This window comes from Ixodes scapularis, unplaced genomic scaffold, assembly GCF_016920785.2.
Source record: "Ixodes scapularis isolate PalLabHiFi unplaced genomic scaffold, ASM1692078v2 PGA_scaffold8__174_contigs__length_109621045, whole genome shotgun sequence".
NCBI lineage: Eukaryota > Metazoa > Arthropoda > Arachnida > Ixodida > Ixodidae > Ixodes > Ixodes scapularis.
This window is the reverse complement of record NW_024609883.1, coordinates 25,313,151-25,330,677: the sequence shown is the minus strand read 5'-3', so window position 1 is coordinate 25,330,677 and position 17,527 is coordinate 25,313,151. Positions and strand designations below refer to the sequence as shown.

Here is a 17,527-nt window from a genome sequence, read left to right as displayed (position 1 = left end):
TCCTCCGTATTTTCACGTTATACCTACGTCAAACACCACGCTGAACTCCGAACTCGCTTTCGACCGGCCTCATATGACGGCTTCCGCGTCTGAAATCAACTCGCCGAGACGAACGACAACCAACAAAGCATCCGACAAGCTCCGGCCCAGCTGGGGCCAGCCGCTGCATGGGCGCTGCCATCTTTCCAGTGGCGTCACGTATTTGGTTTGGTCATGTGACGTGTGGTCAAATTTGCGTACAATGGCAGCCTCCTTATGGGGGTCACTTTCGAGTGCAGACCGGAACCCCGGTTTATCGCTCTAAGCCCCTCTACCTCGTTGGCCAGCACCTCACACTTGCTGGGGAGATGTCAGGAGAAACGCGACGGACGGTAAATTGCAGCACCTGTTAACCACAATTTTTTTAGATAGTTTTGTAGCATATTTTGGTTATGTTTAGTAGTTCGAATGGAGGTTCCGAGCTCCCGTTCAGCAAAATACCAGACTTGTTTTTCTTTTTTTAGTATAGTACAAACCAACGTTACTAAAGCACTCAGTAGGGAAACTCGCCGTCGAAACCTGGGCCGCTCGCGTCCACCGAGACCGAGCTAAATACAACAACAGCGCCACTCTATCATTTGTCTGTACTGTAGTCACCTTAAGCTTTAAGAAGCATGTTTTTGCGTAAAAACAAACGAATAGACTCTTTTTTTTTATGAAATTGTTTGGAGTTTAGTACAAGATGAGGGGCGCGTGATGTTTATAATATCTTTAGTTTGAAAGGTTTTTGCGGCACAATTAATATTGGTTTTATACAACCATGCCTCAGCGGTGCTTTCAAGTAGCGCGTCCCGACCTAGGTGCATTTTAACTTCGGTCGTAATTCGCGGCGCGTCGGCTGGGAAGATGGGGGTGGCACCACTGTAACCTCTTCCCTTGTATCTGTTTCGACGCCAGAATGGCCGATTAAAGCCAAAATAGACGTCACGTGGAGTTCCTCGAGCGGCCGCTCCGGGAGGAATGGTGGCGTTGTGTTCGCCATTAGCTCGGTGCTCGAGGACGGATCGGGGACACTTTTTCAGAGCAGTCTCTATGGCAGTTTCCCAACTGAGTGGTTTAGTAGCGTTGGTACAAACTTAATGGAAAACGTTCCAAAGAGCTCTTTACTGCCACGTGAACACTTCTTCACTACAAAAGGATGCTAGGGCCGCCAGTTTGTGGTTATGCACCGTAAGTGGTGCAGCATGTGTATTAATTAACCTTTAATGGTTGGAAGTGTGGTAATTTAAGTACAAACAACTTGTCTACCGCGGCCTGTCCAGCAAAGGCCGCACAACCAGCGATGCCCCTCGGCCTAAGAACTGCCTTTCTCCTTCTGAACCCCCTTTTACCCAGAGCTGGCCAAATTACTCATATTTTGTAATTAAATTACATTACTCATTACTTTGCTGAAAATTTCTGAAATGTAATTAAATTACATTACAAATTACCACAGCCAGAAAGTAATTAATTACCATTACAAATTACTTTTAAAAGTAATGACATTACTTTCGCATTACTTTTATGTACTTTTAAATATAAAGGAGCTATTGATAACTTCCTTTTACAGATAACTTTATTTACATTATTTACACAGTTCATGGCACACAACTAGAACTCTCTGTTGCATGTTTAGCGATGGACAGAGGAACGCACGCGACTGATCCGTTTCCACTCCAACCCGGACACTACGCGGATTATCTCTGGGAGGGGGAGAACACTTGTCATTGTTCGCAAAATCGCGTCGAGGCCGTTCCACCAGGGACCTTAGTTCGACCTACTTCCCCTCCTTCGTTTCCCGAGAATGTCGAGCAGAAAAGCTCGAATGGCAGGCACTTACCGGCCCAATTTCTCACAGTGGAAGATAACACAGAGAGGGTACGCAGTAGGCATCAGAAAAAGTAAGCGGACACTTTCAAGAGGGGCCAGAAAACGTCGAATGCAAAACCGCAAAACATAGGTAGAGAATCGCGCTGAGCGGGTTTTCACAGTTCAAGAGAGTGGCAGAAAATGTCTAGCTGATAGCGGGCGCGAGAGTCGCACCAGCCGCATTAGCATCAGCAACATAGCGGCGGCCAAAGAGCGTTTTTTGGAAAGGTGTAGAGGAAAAAGAAAAAGTAAAATAAAAAGAAAAGCGCTCTTGTGCATTGTGGACACAAGGAAAGAAGAAGCTACCGAGGAAAGAAGAAGCTACCGACAAGAACGGACGCGATTTTCTGAGCTCCCCGAACAAAATGACCAGCACCGAGCTGCCAAATTCGGGCTCATTATTCGGCCTTCCTCGAGGGGTTTTCTCACCAGGAGGACCAGAAGAAAGGCCCCCTACTTCGAGCAACGTTCCGGCCACCGATGTAAGCGGTCAGCCCGAAGCCATGGAGACGAAGATTGCGAGCAACGCCGAAACCGCCCCTATCGAGGCGGGACCGGCAAGTCTTGCCACTCCGACACTGAAAAAGCTAACAATGGAGTGCCCCGCCGTTGTATGCTTCGGTGAGCCCTCCACGATTCCAAACACGGCTTTTTCAGTTGAACAAGCTGTAAGGTCCATTCTCGCGAGTATCCCGAGGGAGAACCTTTTAGACATATTCAAGGACATACTTGGAGAAACCCATGAAATTGTGCCAACCAAAGCGAAGAAGAAGAAATCGGCTTCAAAGAAAGCTCCGATAAACCCTCTAGGTACAAAACAAACGCAAGAAGCGCCGGCCGCAGCCGGCACCACGCCCATACCAGACACAACGCCGCATGCAGTGGAGAACAAGCGCGCCAGTTCGATACCTGCGGGGACACTCGCACCACCCCCGAACGCGGTCAGCGAGATGCCACCTGCTACACAAGAGGAACCTGAGGACACGGTTGGTTGGACCCAGGTGACGTATAAGAAGAAAAGGAAACGGGTCCGAGGGGACCCGACACAGCAAACTTCCGAGGAAGCCAAGTCAACCCGGCGCTGGCAGTACGAGTATAAGATCCGTTTGACGCGTTCACAAATCTCGATCAAGCCCCTACTTCCACTACTCAAAATGCACCTCACGGGCACTCACATCTCCACGGCCTTCACAATGCATCTCATAGAAAAGGCTAACACGATTTCGGTCCGCACAGATTCGAAAGAGTTAGCCGAGACTCTTGAGAAAATTACAGAGATCGGCACTGAAGAGAAGGGCAAGATTCCTGTACAAGTCTTCAGGACTTATGGGAGTACACACAGCAAGGGTGTCATTTATGACATATATCCCAAGGAAGACGACCCGCAAGACGACGTCCTCAATTCGGAAATTGAGTCAGAAAAGCCTCACGTGGTAGCCGCTCGAAGACTAGGCAAGTCAAACACGGCGGTCCTCACGTTCGATGGAGAGAAAACGCCTCGATCTGTTCTTTACGGCAAGAGGTACATGCGGGTATTCCCGTTCAAACCGAAAGCAGTAACCTGCGGGCACTGCCACCGTCTAGGACACAAGTTCGATATATGCCCGAATACGGCAGTGTGCCCTATATGCGGAACCGACCATCCAAGACCAACGGACCCGACCCAGGGACCTGGATGTACCGACACTACACCCTACTGCCAGGGATGTAAAAAGAAGGGCCACCTCGGAACCGACCGCAAATGCCCCACATGGCAGGAAACCAACAAAAGGATGCGGAAAGACATCAAGAGTTTCAGAGAACAGCACAAGCTGCAACAGCAACAACAGGAGATAGGAAATAGACCAGTCAAGACCCCGGTACCGCCCAGTGAGAATCTGTGGGCCAATAAGGTCAAACAGGGTCTCTCGCCACCACCGTTACCATCGCCAACGGCAAAGCACAAGAATTGCGCAACACGTGCAACTTCCTCAAGGCAGAGCTAAACAGACTCAACACCATCGTTCAGTCTCTACAGGAGGAAAACAAGAAGTATAAAGAATACACCAATCATCAACGGGCACTCGCAGCCCAATTCTTTATAGAAAAATTATTAAGGTACTCCAGTGGAGCTGTCAGGGGCTTCGCAAACGGGCGGCGGAGCTTCGGATACGACTCCTGGACAAGCCCGATGAACGTCCTGACGTAATGCTACTTCAGGAAACTAACACGTCAAGCATCAACTTTAGCGGCTACACAGCCTACTCCAGCCCATCAATCACATCCAAGCGCCCAGGTTACTCGGCTTCTCCACCGGGGAAAGCTATTGTCTACGCAAGGAGCGACTGGTATCAACACCAGGTCGACCTTACTCCATACTGTGATGAACACCAAGAAGTGGTTGCAGTTCGCGCAACGGTTCAGCAGACGAACCACATTTTTGTGTCCATCTACTACAGACCGCTTAGAGACAAGACGCATACAAGAAACCACGGATGGATCGCTCATCTGCACGATGTATACCCCCGAGAGCAGAAGCACTACGGCGGAGACTTCAACCTCCAACACCAAACGTGGAGCTACGCACAGTCTCCGAACGGAGCGGAAGATCTAATAGGTGAGATGCAAACATTTCGTTTGCAATTGGCAAACAAGAAAGGAACCAAGACAAGACTGGGAGGAGCCGGACAGAAGGACACGACACCAGATCTATCATGGACGCCAAATCAGTACATACAGCATCAAAAATGAAAGTGTCTCCCAGACCCATGGGGCAGCGATCACTTCCCCATTATCTTCGAGTTCTCGCCCACAAAGAAGGTAAAGAACATGACGAAGAAACGAGTGGCCAAGACCGTTCACTGGGACAGGTTCAGGGACGTCCTTAGGGAAGACAAATCAGAAGAGTCCAGCTTCGAGAGCCTCCTCAACAGCGCCCTGCAGGCAGCCACAATCAAGACAAACGTTGAAGAAGACGCTCCTAACCCTGATATTTTCCTTCTCAACCTCTGGGCCAAGCGACTGCAAGCGGTGCAGAAGTACCGAAAGGGGTACAAAACCCCACTAGGCAGGCAAGCTATTACTAGAGCGACGGTGGAAGCAAAGGTGTACGCCCAAAAACTAGACTCACGCCGCTGGCTAGATTACAGCGCTTCACCTTCCGACAAGACCTCGATCACGAGGCTCTGGGCTACGAGTCGAGCCTTGCTCGGAAAAAAGAAGACTAAAGGAGCGACGCAGACACTAGCTCTCAAACTGAACAAGTCTGAGGAACAGTTGGCCAGAATGTCGGGAGATCTCTTCTTTCCTCAACCTGACCTAACCGGCTGCGCCCCCCCTTACTATCAAGAAATTCTGGCTCCCGATCACGAGATGGACCGTCTCTTTACGCGCGGAGAACTCGAGTGTGCCTTGAATCAGGGGAAGTTGCACACGGCACCGGGATCAGACAAAATCACTATGGCTATGCTACGAAACCTCCCAGACAACACGAAAGAACAACTCCTAGACATGATCAACCAGATCTGGGAAACTGGCAGACTTCCCCAGCAGTGGAAGCACTCCCTCGTCATTCCAATTCCCAAGCCGGGCAAAGACAAAGGTGCACTCTCCAGCTACAGGCCAATCTCTCTAACGTCATGCACATGCAAGTTGATGGAACGAATGGTACTTGCAAGAATCGTATGGCATTTGGAATCTACGGACGCCTTCCACCCCGCCCAGACAGGGTTTCGACCGAGTCTCGGAACGCAAGAAAGCCTCGCCCTCATATCGGCTGACGTAATACGAAACATCAACCCCAACCGCGCAACCATCAGAACCATTGTGGCGATTGATGTCAAGAAAGCTTTTGACTCGGTCCCACACGCATCAGTCATCAACGAAGCCCGAAGACTCGGCATAGTCGGAAGGCCGCTGAACTTTGTCAAGAACTTCCTTGAAGGGAGAACGTTCTCGGTACGCTGCGGCTCGCACGACAGCGAACCGAGAGTGAACCGAATCGGAGTCCCACAAGGCTCCGTGCTGTCACCAACGCTCTTTAATATCGCGATGGCAGCCCTGCCTCACGAACTTGCAAAGATCCCCAACTTGGGCTTCACCGTGTACGCGGATGACGTCTCGATATGGACCAAGAACGAAGACATTGCAAGACAGCAAGACACTCTACAAGCGGGCCTAGATACAATCGAAGCCCACCTATGCAGGGTGAAAATGCAAGCCTCTCCGGAGAAAACCAACTACACCGTAATCGCACCGAAAAGACACCGTCTCGCCAAGATTGCAGAACAACTAAACCTCGTTCTTGCAATCAAGCGAATCGAGCCATCCACGTCTGTCAAGATATTAGGGATCACTATTGAGGAGACCGGTAAGGCAGACATCTGGCTCCAGGACACACTTAAACATTGCAACTCTGCCCTTAATGCCATTCGGCGCATCTGTAGCGCAAGGGGTGGAGCGTCAGAAGAAATTGCCAGAAGAATGGTCAAAGCTTTAGTAGTTTCGCGTGTCTGCTACGGGGCTCGACACTACTGGCTGACCAAGGCGCAATGGCAGAAGCTCGAAGCTCTGAACAACCAAGCAAAAAGAATAATCACGGGCCTGCACAAGTTCTGCCCCCTGGGCAAGCTGAACGAACACGCTCAGGTTAACTCCCTACACGAAACCGTTGTTGCCCGCACGGTCGCACACGGGGAGAGACTTAAGCACACACGACAAGGGAGAAGGATCCTGGAACTCTTATTGAGATGTACCGGAGACCTACCCAATCTACCACAGGAACTCCCGCCATGGGAAGATCACGCAGAAATCACAGACAACAAGCCAAGCACGCGGTAGGGCGACAAAAAGCAACAAGACCGCCTCGCTAGGGCACACATCAAGATGACGGAGGCGTGGGAAGAAGGAACGAACGGGATCGTGGCTGCATACACGGACACTGCTTCGATAGACGGCCCAGTCACTCTAAAGACCGCGGCTGTTATCTTTCCAACACTAGGCACAAGCGCAACCAAGAACCTTCCAGCCGCACCTCGGTGAAAGGGGGAGAACTTGCAGCAGTCCGCCTTGCCCTCGAGACGGCCCTTGCATTACCTGAACCACCACCAGAGCATCTCCGGATATTTACGGACTCTCAGGAAGTGGTAAAAGAATGCAGAAAATAAAGAAGCCCTAGCGTAGATGTGCGTAATATCAAGAAACTCGCCTCACTGCTACTAGCAAGAGGCACGACTACGAGAATAGCCTGGGTTCCAGCACACGCAGGAATACCCGGCAACGAAGAGGTGCATCGACTCGCCCGCGCGTCCCTTCTCGCTCCCCGTGACCGAGACGATACACCTTCACTGCAAGACCACGACCACGGCTACGCTCCCGTCCGCGATCGGGCACCGGCTAGTCGAGCACGAGAGGAAGACTGCAACGATGGAGGGTACGATCCAGGAGAGGAACGTGCCCAAATCAAGCAAGAATACCAATCAACACTCTGGGAGAAACTTCCCCCAACACCAAACCCTCCTCTGCCAACAGGGTTTGGAAGAAGGGCCAAGGTCCTCCTGACCAGGATCAGAACAGACACAACACTAACACCAGCGCGCATAGCATCTTGGAGCCGCGGGAAGAGATACGGCACCTGCACCAAGTGCAATATGGGTGCCAAGGCGGACACTTTTCACTTGTTGTGGGAATGCCCCAAATACAAGATCACCAGGTCGAAGCACCGACCGAGTAACGTCGCCTCTCTGGAAGGTTGGACACACCCGCCAGGCGAAGAGGACAACAAGAGAAGCATCCTCCGAAGTCTCATAGATTTCATCTACGAGGCGAACCTGGATATCTTTATTTAGCCTAGTTTAATTATTTTTTTTTTTTGCCAGCGTCCAGACCTCGCAGCCGCCGACGCACTCCCCATCCCTTACCCTTATTTTATGGCCAATAAACGCTTTCTGAACTGAACTGAACTGTGGACACAAAAATATGCCTGGTGCGAAAAAGTAATTAGGTAATTTAATTACAATTACTGTCGCTGGAGTAATTCATTACATTACTAAATTACCTGCTACAAAAAGTAATGAATTACATTACTAATTACTGGAACAAGTAATTAAATTACTGTAATTTCATTACAGTAATTACATTACTGCCAGCTCTGCTTTTACCGCAAGCGGCTAGGGAAAGTCTCCTTTCCTTAGCCGCCTGCCTGTTCATCGATACCTTCGCGTCAAGCGTTTCGAAAACTTCCGGGACTCATCTGGTGTCGAATGGTCTTCCAAACTGCTCTGTTTTTTTTTTAAATTTGAGGCTCTGGTGAGCTCCAGACTTTTCGTATGTTATGACAGGTGTCTTCTCTGTAGTATCTTCATCATTACCAGAGTTTCGGTCTTGTTCTTCAGTGCATAAATCCCGGTCGTTGCATACAGGGCTGAGGACTGCAGTAGCGCTGCTGGCCGCTGTGCTCTCCGCCTCGTCAGCATTCATGGTCATTTTATTTACCGGGTCAGTCTCTTGATGTCCAACAGCTAAAATGTATGTCCTCAAGCAGCCTTCTGCTTCATGTCCGAAGCGATGATACTCAGACCAACGCGGCGCAAGGTCTCGTATGTGCCCAGTACACTTACAGCGAAAAGCATAACAGTGCGCGTCCAGGGGCCACAATCAAACCGTTCGTTCCAAAATCCGTAACTGGTGCGGTAGGCTGTCGGTCGTTTTCCCCTCCTGGAGAGTGATGCGCACAAGCCTTACTGCAGACTCGATGCCCTGGAAACCTTCAACCATCCAGGTGACCCGTGTTGTTGCTGTAACTTTATCGAAAGGCTTCAACGGCTTCCGTACTGCTTCCATTCGACATATGCATGGAATGGGATTCAATAACTCTTGACTCTGACTTCAGCGTTGCACGGATCAATGACTAGGCATCGCCTTTCCTTGATTTTGAGCTCCTTGGCAGCGACTAACCTGAGCATGGCCAATGACGATAGCAAGGTGACGATCCAGACGTGATTCATCTGGCATACTCCTGTTGAAGCGACTTTTTTGAGGACGTTCAGGCGTTCCAGCTCACGTTTGAAGTCTTCAGTCCTTTACGGGCGGCCGTTGACATCGCAGTGCAGAACCAGTGTTCAGTGCAAGTGCAGCATGAGGTAGCGGTGGCAGTACAGCCTGGTACGCATCAGTAGGTGCATAATCAGAAAATCCTCGGCCAGTAAGGGTGGTTGTACACGCTCCCACGAGGCTCATGTTTCGAAAGTCTTGCGTTATCGGCTGTGCGATCAACTTCCCTTCGGCCACGGGCGCGCTCGCTCGGAGGAGCGTGGCAATATACACATCAGTCTTTCCTTTCTATAGGAGCGTAAAAAAACGTTCGTCGATTGACATTTATTTTTGATCTGATAAATGGTAGATACAGTTTGGCCTCAAGAACAGAAACACAAAACACAAACCAAGTGAGTATGTAGGAAATACTATTTCAGATATTCTTGCTTTCCATACACGGTTCATAAATGTAGCTGACTTCCTGAAGAGTTTCCTTTTCAAGTTGCGTGGTGCCCTTGTTTTTTACACTTATATAAATTGTTGCCCAAGTTTTTTTTATATTGCAGGTATATAAAACAATGTTTTTCGCTCTTTCTAGGAGTATTGTAAGCTTCCGTTGTGTAATGTGTTTACTGTGTTACCGTACAAGATGAATAGTACGTGTTTTCTTGCTATGTTTTCGCGCAGTCTCGTTCATATTAATGGTGAATTCGGGTGGTCAGTCGTCGGCAACTTATTTTGCCGGAAAACCGGGAATAGTGTTCGCGTGGTCAATTTCCAGCCGGTCGGCGCGCACCGTTCGGGTGGTGGTTCTCCGGAAAGCACCGGCAACTTTCCGGCGCTTTTTCCGCCGAGCTCCAAACGGCCAGGCGAGCAGGCGCCAGACTGTATCCGGTGTCGTCACTTCCGAAATAGAAGAAAAGGTCAGTGAGAAAAAATGAACGAAAGATCGAAACTTATCCGAAGTCACTTCAGCAGCCACTACTCGAGTCAGTTCAAGCCGGTGGGACATCGGTGACGGCGGCGACAGGGTGCCGCGCGGGCAAGAGGCGAAGTAAATTGCCACCCTCTGGCGTTTCGTGTTCGGGTGCTAAGATTTACGTGGTGTGCCGCCAGCGCGTTTCTGGTTGCCGATTCCGCCGGATCGGTATCGCCGGCGATTGACCACCCAAATTCGCCATAAGAGTCTGTGGTGCTGTACTACAATGAGTGCAGCTGTACCCCAAATATCCATTTATCTCTCTGGTGGCTTATCTACAGAACTTTTACCTTGGCTTCCCTTTGGCTGCCGGTAGTTATTATAAATAAAATTTAAAGAAAAGAAAAAGAAATTCGAGATTTACAGAGAGGGCCAACTCTACAAATATTATGACCGACCTGTTGAACCTAAGAATTTTACGTATATTCGCACGGTAAGTGTTGTGACGCGATTGAAGATTTATTTTCTTGCAGTGTTTCGCCCATTTGCTGTATTAGCTTCGTAGAGTAGTTTCTCTTTCACTTCCACTATGGTGAAGTATCAAATTCACTGATATTTAATGAGCAATCTAATCAGAAGATAAACTTTACAAATTAAAGAGCTGAGAGGGTATTTCTTCTAGATAATACAGTAATTAGTTCCGAATGAACAAGTCAAACTTGACATCCATTGCCGTACGGGGAGATGATTGTTGCGTTGTCGTTCCAGAGGTCTAGAGTTCTTTCTGACTCGCCATAAGCGCACTCCGCAAGTATTCCTCACAAACAGTCAGAGAAGAGACACATTGGAGACGACAAAGGAAAGATGTTCCCGTCTCTGTCGTCTGGTATAGGTGTCTTCTTTTTCTATTTGTTTAGATGCCACAAACAGGCTCAAAGAGTTCAAATTCCTCCTAAAGAATGGCGACATTTTACGAATTATCTGCCATTATGTACCACGATCATTTATAAAGTTTCAGTGCTGCCGCAGTTTGAGAAGTCCACTAGTTAATGGGTCATGTCCCTTCTTTACACGAATAAAGGTAGCGCACAAGACGAGGACGAGCAGAAGAACACAAAGAAACGGACAATTAAGCGCTTTCCGTGTCTGTGTGTTATCCTCTCTTTTTTTGCGGTTTTTGCGTTATGACGGTAACGCCAAGCGCTGTGCAGAAACGCGTGTCCGTTTCTGTGTGTTTTTCTACTTCTCGTGGTCTTTACGGGCTAGCTATATTCGTCCAACGTATAACAAACTAGCCCGTCGTATGAGCTAAGTAAAACGCCTTTACTTTTTTTACGAACAAATACAGCGGGTGTTTTGCGGTAAATGTAGAGCCGTACATTCGGAGACCAATTTTCGACATCGGTTCATAATTCGTTTCGGATGATTTGAGCCAGGATGTAGACTCCGTTTTAGCATTAGGTCCTACCACAGCCAACTTCACAACCCGACGGAGCTAAACCAGCAGCGCCAAGACCATGGCACTCGTATCTTTGTGAGTCTTAGCTCTGACCGGATAGACGAATCGCTCGCAGTAAATATCGCCTCATCCCGCGCTTTTTTTTTTCACGCGAAATTGCTTGATTTGCCGATGGCAAACACAAGGACCACGGCCGCCGTGACGATACGATTTCGGCACTGCTCAATTTGATCTATCTGATCTCTGCGTCTCGATCGGACGTAATATAAAACGGAGTATAGTTATACGGCTGGAAACAAAGGGAGAGGGGGAGAGGAGAGCGTGCAATGACGTCACAGCACCTACCTCTTGTTGGAAAGATAGTGGGTAGACGCAAGACCTTGCTGCCTTTGTCTTTTACTCACTGTCTAAGTCCCACCAGAATCAACGAGAGTGTCGTCTCTTCGGCACGCAGTGTCTGGCGTATGAAAGACCAGACACTGCGCCAACGGAAGTGTCACACGTGTAATACAGCGAAGGAGCGTAAGAGAATATAAAAAAGTACTGGGTGATTCAAGGAGACGCCAGGCTCTTTAAATCGACCGCAAAATTCGGTTTCTTAACCTATCGCGCTACGACATTGTGCAGCGTTGCCCACAGATGGTGCATTTTTTTTTGTAAGATTTGCGAAGAGCAAATTTACCCGAGGAAAAAGTGAAGAAAGAAAAAGGCTTAGCTCCTATGGAAACGCATCGAAGCCACTGGTCTTCAAACAATACGGCCCCGTTTTGCACGGGAGGCAAGAGATGGCGCAACGGGGCGCGACACCAACTGCCGCAAAGGAACGAGCATACAGCGTCGAGAGCCGGCGTCTTTAGCAGACTATCGTTTCGATTTAAAAGGATACTTGAACGAAATTTGAAATATATCCGTTGATTTTAAAAATAGGTTGAATATGATCCACAATATCCGTAAATGACAATGGCAAGTTTGTATTTCGAGCCTGGTGGCTGTACTTTTTGTAATAAACGGCCCAATCTGGCAAGCGCTCGGAGAAGGCCAAACTTAGAGCACGCGACATCCGACGCAATCGTGACGTAGTTCGTCTCGGGACGAGCAAAGCTACGGCGAGGCTGACGTCGAGAGGATGGCCTAGTCGTTCCAGCCACCGAAGCGGCTGCTTTTGTACGAATATTGAGTGACGGGTTAATCTTCTGTAATCTTGTAGGGGGACAATAGCGACTTCTGGGTCACACAAAAGGGATTCTCGTTAAGACGGGAGTTCCTCCTTCCCATCTTCTCTCGTCGTGGCCGGAGGCGAGATAACCTCCGTCACTAGCTGTCAAGGTTCCTAGACGGGTATTACAAACGAGGCGTTAGCGACATCCACCAGGTGCTGTTTGCTACTCGTTTAATTCGTTTTACAATTCATTTTCGTGTCTTTTTTACCAAGATATTGATGTGTCCGATGTGATACTATACACTCCGTGCGACGCGACTGGCGCACCGCCGCGCGGCCAGTACCGAACGTAGGCAATGAGAACCCGAGAGAAAACGAAACCGAAACCACGCCGCGTACGTTGGTACGCATTGAAGTTGGAGTGGTGCGATTGCGCTGGGTTTACAGCATGAAGTGCTGCCTGTGCTGCGTCATTAAGTGCTTCAATAGTTATGCGTCGTATCTCGTGGAGACAAAGTTTCACAGTTTTTCACCTCGCCGATGTTTTGTGGAACAGCGACAACGATGGAGCCGTGCCGTACGAAGCGAGAAATTTGGTCTCCCGATCATATCTGCCACTGTGTCGGCACGGCTGACATATTCTACACTGCCGCTTTGCGCTCTGCGTTTGTTTTCGTACCAGTAACGCCTACATGTGTCAGCGCCGATAGGACGAACTGAAATGCAACCCACACACGCGGGTATGCAGTGCCAATTTCGTTGGAGGAATGCCCTCCAAAGAAGTTTCGTCCCCATCGTACGTGTCGATGATATTTCCGAACAAGTATGGCACGCCATCTGTACTTCATGAAGAAAGATTCGAACGGTAAAAAAAGTGACAAATATAAATCTAAAGAAAACAACAATGAAACTCGAAATCACTGTAGAATCGACGTTTGAGTATGGAAGTTTATGTGGTGTGCTTTCTTTCTTGATCAGCCTCCTTTTGGATGTGGAAACGCTGACACCCCGAGTTATGTAGACAACAATTTTTTTTCTCTGCTTTAGAGCAACCTATCGCAAAGTGGTTCGAACTAGAAGTTCCGTCCACTGATCCCTTCCTACCTGCAAAGTGTGCACCTCCCACGATGAGTGGTATTACCTGACGGTCAAAGCCAGTTCCCATTTAGTTACTCCGCCCAAACTAAATTTCCACGTGGTTTCGCTGTGCCAACTCTTTTTGTTATAATAAGTGTGCCAACGGACGGTCATGTCAAAGTACCTGTGCGCCGAAAATCGGCACCTCGTACAACAGGTTATTACACAACAGCTGACCGCAAAAGTCCTTGGCGGCCAAACCGTGTTTTGGCCGACAATTTGGTTTTCTCGGCTTTGGAACCACCTTTCGTAAAGTTTTTTTTTTTTTTTTTTTCAATTTGAAGTATAGTCCGCTAGTCGCTTCCTACCTCTAAAGTCTCCACCTCCCCCGACCAGTGGTATTCTCTTGACAGCCTTCTCATGGTCAAAACCGGTTCACATTGAGTTACGCCGCCCAAACCAAATTTTCACCTGGTTTCCCTATGCCACCTTTTTTTTTTTTTTTATAATAAGTGCTGTGTCATGTTACTGTAAAGTCCAAGCACCTGTGTGCCCAAATCTGCACTTTGCACAGCCCACTATAACACAACATTTTGGGTCCAATATTGGATATCCCGTACAGCTTTATTTCCTTATACGTTAGAAACCTAACTTTCACACCTGCTGTCTTAAAGAAACTTGGCACTCTTCGTGCACAAACTTAGTGAACACCCCACTCGCCTCCAAATATCATCGTTTCAGCAGTCCCAGGTTTACAGCGACGAGCGAAATAAATTTCCCACTCAGAGCAATTAAGGTGGCGGCCGTCTTGTTTTTCGGAAAATTGCTCCAACTCCTTTTTCGGCCGCAACTAGAGAAATTACCCCTAATAACGACTCAAACTCAATATGTAAGAAGTGGAAAACAGCTAAATGCCCTTCTGCCCCAGCACTCATGCAACGTCACCCTCAACTTATCGGCTCAAAAAGCAAAAGTTTCGTCCGTGCGCGCTTCCGCCGCCACAGCTAGGAATGCGAAAAGGCGCCGCAGGCTGCTGAACGCGCCTCACAATCGAACGCCAGCTCCTCCGCTAGCGGCGCTGCACGCGTTTTTCAAAGAGCCCCGTATTGTTCCCGCACGGAGTGTTATAAGCGCCGAAATTTCGTTGTAGTATTCCTTTAAAAGCGGCGCGCGTTCCGCAGGTGGCGACGGTCGCAGAAACAAAAACAGGCGCGGTAACAAGGAACTGAAAAGCAGACGGCATCAGACTCAGTAGCCCGAAAAAAAAAAAAAACAGTCAAAATATCCCGACGAGCCATTTTTTTAATCGATTATCTGTCCATTCAATATGTTTTATTAGTAAGAATAATAAAAATAATGCATTGGCAACTGATATCAGAAAAACTCTCGCTGCTTTTGAGTCGAAACTATTGCCTGCTAAAGACTCGGGCACTCGGCGACGTATGCTCGTTCGTTGGCGGCAGTTGGGAAAGCGACAGCTTGCGCCATCTATTGTCTTCCGTGCGAAGCGGCGCCGTATTGTTTGAAAACCGGTGGCTTCGCTGGGTTTCCATAGGAGCCAAGCCTTTTTCTTTCTTAATACTTCCTCAGGTAAGCTTGCTCTTTCCAAATTTTACAACAAAAAAACAAAAAGCACCATCTGTGGGCAACGTTGCACAAAGTCGTAGCGCGATAGTTTAAAAACCAAATTTTGCGGTCGTTTTAAAGAGCCTGGCCGCTCCTTGAATCCCCCAGTCGAAGAGAGCAAAGCAGTATGCGGAGAGCAAGTCGTCTGCTTCTTGCGCGAGGGTTTCGGTGACGTCAGAGCGACGACGAGTTCTAATTGGCTTTGATCTGAAGGATAGCGGGTAGATCTCAATGGTAGATGCCTCGAGGTCTATCCACTATTTTGTTTTCAATCAGCCAATAAGAGCTCGGCATTCTGACATCCTCGCAACCCCTGTACAAAAAGCAGACGACTTGCTCTCCTCATAGAAAAACTGGACTACGTGGAGAGGGGTGAAGCAATACTTACTTTCCACCGGGACAAGCTGGTCTTTCGAGGAGGACCCCGACCTGCAGAAACAATGTTGCCTCGCTCTTCGATTTGACCATGTAACATTCGCAGCTTTCCGAACAAAATGCTGCCTCACGTGTCCCGTGCGTGAGTCTGATATGAACCCCGTTGAATTAACCCGGGACTGCGAAATATGAGAAACATCAGTCTCAGGTTAATTCGACGTTGTTAATATTCACCAGCTCGCCCGTACCCTTGCTATATAGTTTCTCCGATATAAACTCGTTTGGCGAATGTCCGACAATTATAGGTTTTACTATGTTCCGAACCGCGAGTTGATTTTGTTTGTTTACCACCTTAAACTGACGAAACTGCTTCATAAAGTCGATTTGCACCTGTTGGTACTTTCGATTTGTTTTACTTTGTTCACGACAATCGCAGCCCAAGCATTATCTTCATTTTCGACTTGGCATGCGGAATACGGCGTCTTATCAAAAGCGAAGTGTTGTTCAACGTTGTTGAGTGAACGGGAGGGTCGGAACTATGTCCTCTTCTTGCGTGTCCTTTTTCTAGCCCAGTGAATGTCACCGTATGGGCCGGTGTACAAGAGGCGTTTCTGAACAAACTCCGTCGGTGCGTAGTATACAGCGGTCTGATCTTGTTGTTTCATAATCTAAGCGTGAGCTTTGACCGTACGAGAGGTAGACCCTTTTCTCGTTCGGTTCGGCGTCTGGAATATAATGAAACTGACTCTCGCTTTTGCATATACCGCGATCATAATGCACGTGTGAGGACTTATCAATGCTGTTGCGCCGCGTCGACCTTGCAAAGACGTGCGACCCAAACAAAGGAGCGACTTCCACTATATCGACTTTTTTAATGAAAAGAGCCGTTATTACCGGGTGCGACTTATTCAACGGCACGAGTTTTTAACCAGAAAAGATGTGCACGTTGGTAAAAAAAAGTAGACTGCGTGCTTTGTTGTGTTTTAAAGTGCCCAAAAATTGGTTTATCACACCACTTTATCTTTTTGAAAGAGTAATTAACGAATTGGGTGGGAATAATTATTGTCCGGGAAGCTAATATAGTTTTAATTCTGGTATTCACCCTGTTTCAACCGTAACGAGTGTTGCTGTCCACAATAAAAAGGGGATTCGAGCGGAAGGCTCATGTTCGCTTTTCAAAAAACATGTTTTTTTTTTTTTCAAATAATTACAAATAGTTGATTGGTGTAAAATGAATGCCTTTTAAACTACCCTCAACAGTTTCTGAATAGCACAAAGAAAATAAGCGAGGCATTTTGTTTTCTAGACTGGCCGCTAATGCCTGCCAATGAAGTCACGCCACTAAATATAGCTACCAAATAAAAATAAAAAAGTTTGGTGGCATCGCCTTTATTTACCGTTTTCACCACAGCTACTTTGATTTTAGACATACTGAATAACATACCGGCGAGAGTAAGCTCGCTTATTCAGGAAAGGTAATTAGTTTGGGCAGCTAAGGGAATGGCCGCATTGCCCCTTCAAGGCTGGTTGAAATATTTGTGCCTCAGTGGGACCAACTGCCTTACGACACGCCTTTTGTTACACTGCGACGCGTTGCACGAGCCTCGGTTGCCATGGTAACCATCTCCTCGAATGCAGTTTAACGCGGCTGTAGTGCAGCTGATTACAATCAAACGCAAATGTCTAAACCAAGGGGTTCACGCATTTCCGTGCAATTATATGCGACTGCCACGACCGCTTGCGACGTTGTACGACGAGATAACACACTGGTGTTACTTATCGGCCAGCCTTAAAACACTTATGGAGCTCTAATCTGGGCACTTGGCGAAAACGTCGGCGAGGAATCCGGCGCTCGTGATCGGCCAATGCCGCACCTCATCTTGGCTCCGGTGAATCATAGCCGCCAGATTTCTCGCCGACTTTTTCGCCAAGTGTCCAAATTAGGGGCCCCTGGTTTGAGTGATTTTAACAATCACCCTTTCATTGTGAAAGGGATCGGCGATAGATAGATTAA

At 48.2% G+C, this 17,527-nt stretch overlaps 1 protein-coding gene across 3 annotated transcripts in view; it reads right to left on the bottom strand.

Annotated features, from left to right (window-relative positions):
* The window catches only part of LOC8038857 (probable 3',5'-cyclic phosphodiesterase pde-5), a 263,816-nt gene that overhangs the window by 82,145 nt on the left and 164,144 nt on the right, over positions 1-17,527 (bottom strand). For all 3 annotated transcript variants that reach the window (XM_040213028.2, XM_040213026.2, XM_040213027.3), the window contains exon 4: positions 15,527-15,567. In XM_040213028.2, the coding sequence (XP_040068962.1) occupies positions 15,527-15,567 (41 nt within the window). The remainder of the gene's footprint in view (positions 1-15,526; positions 15,568-17,527) is intronic.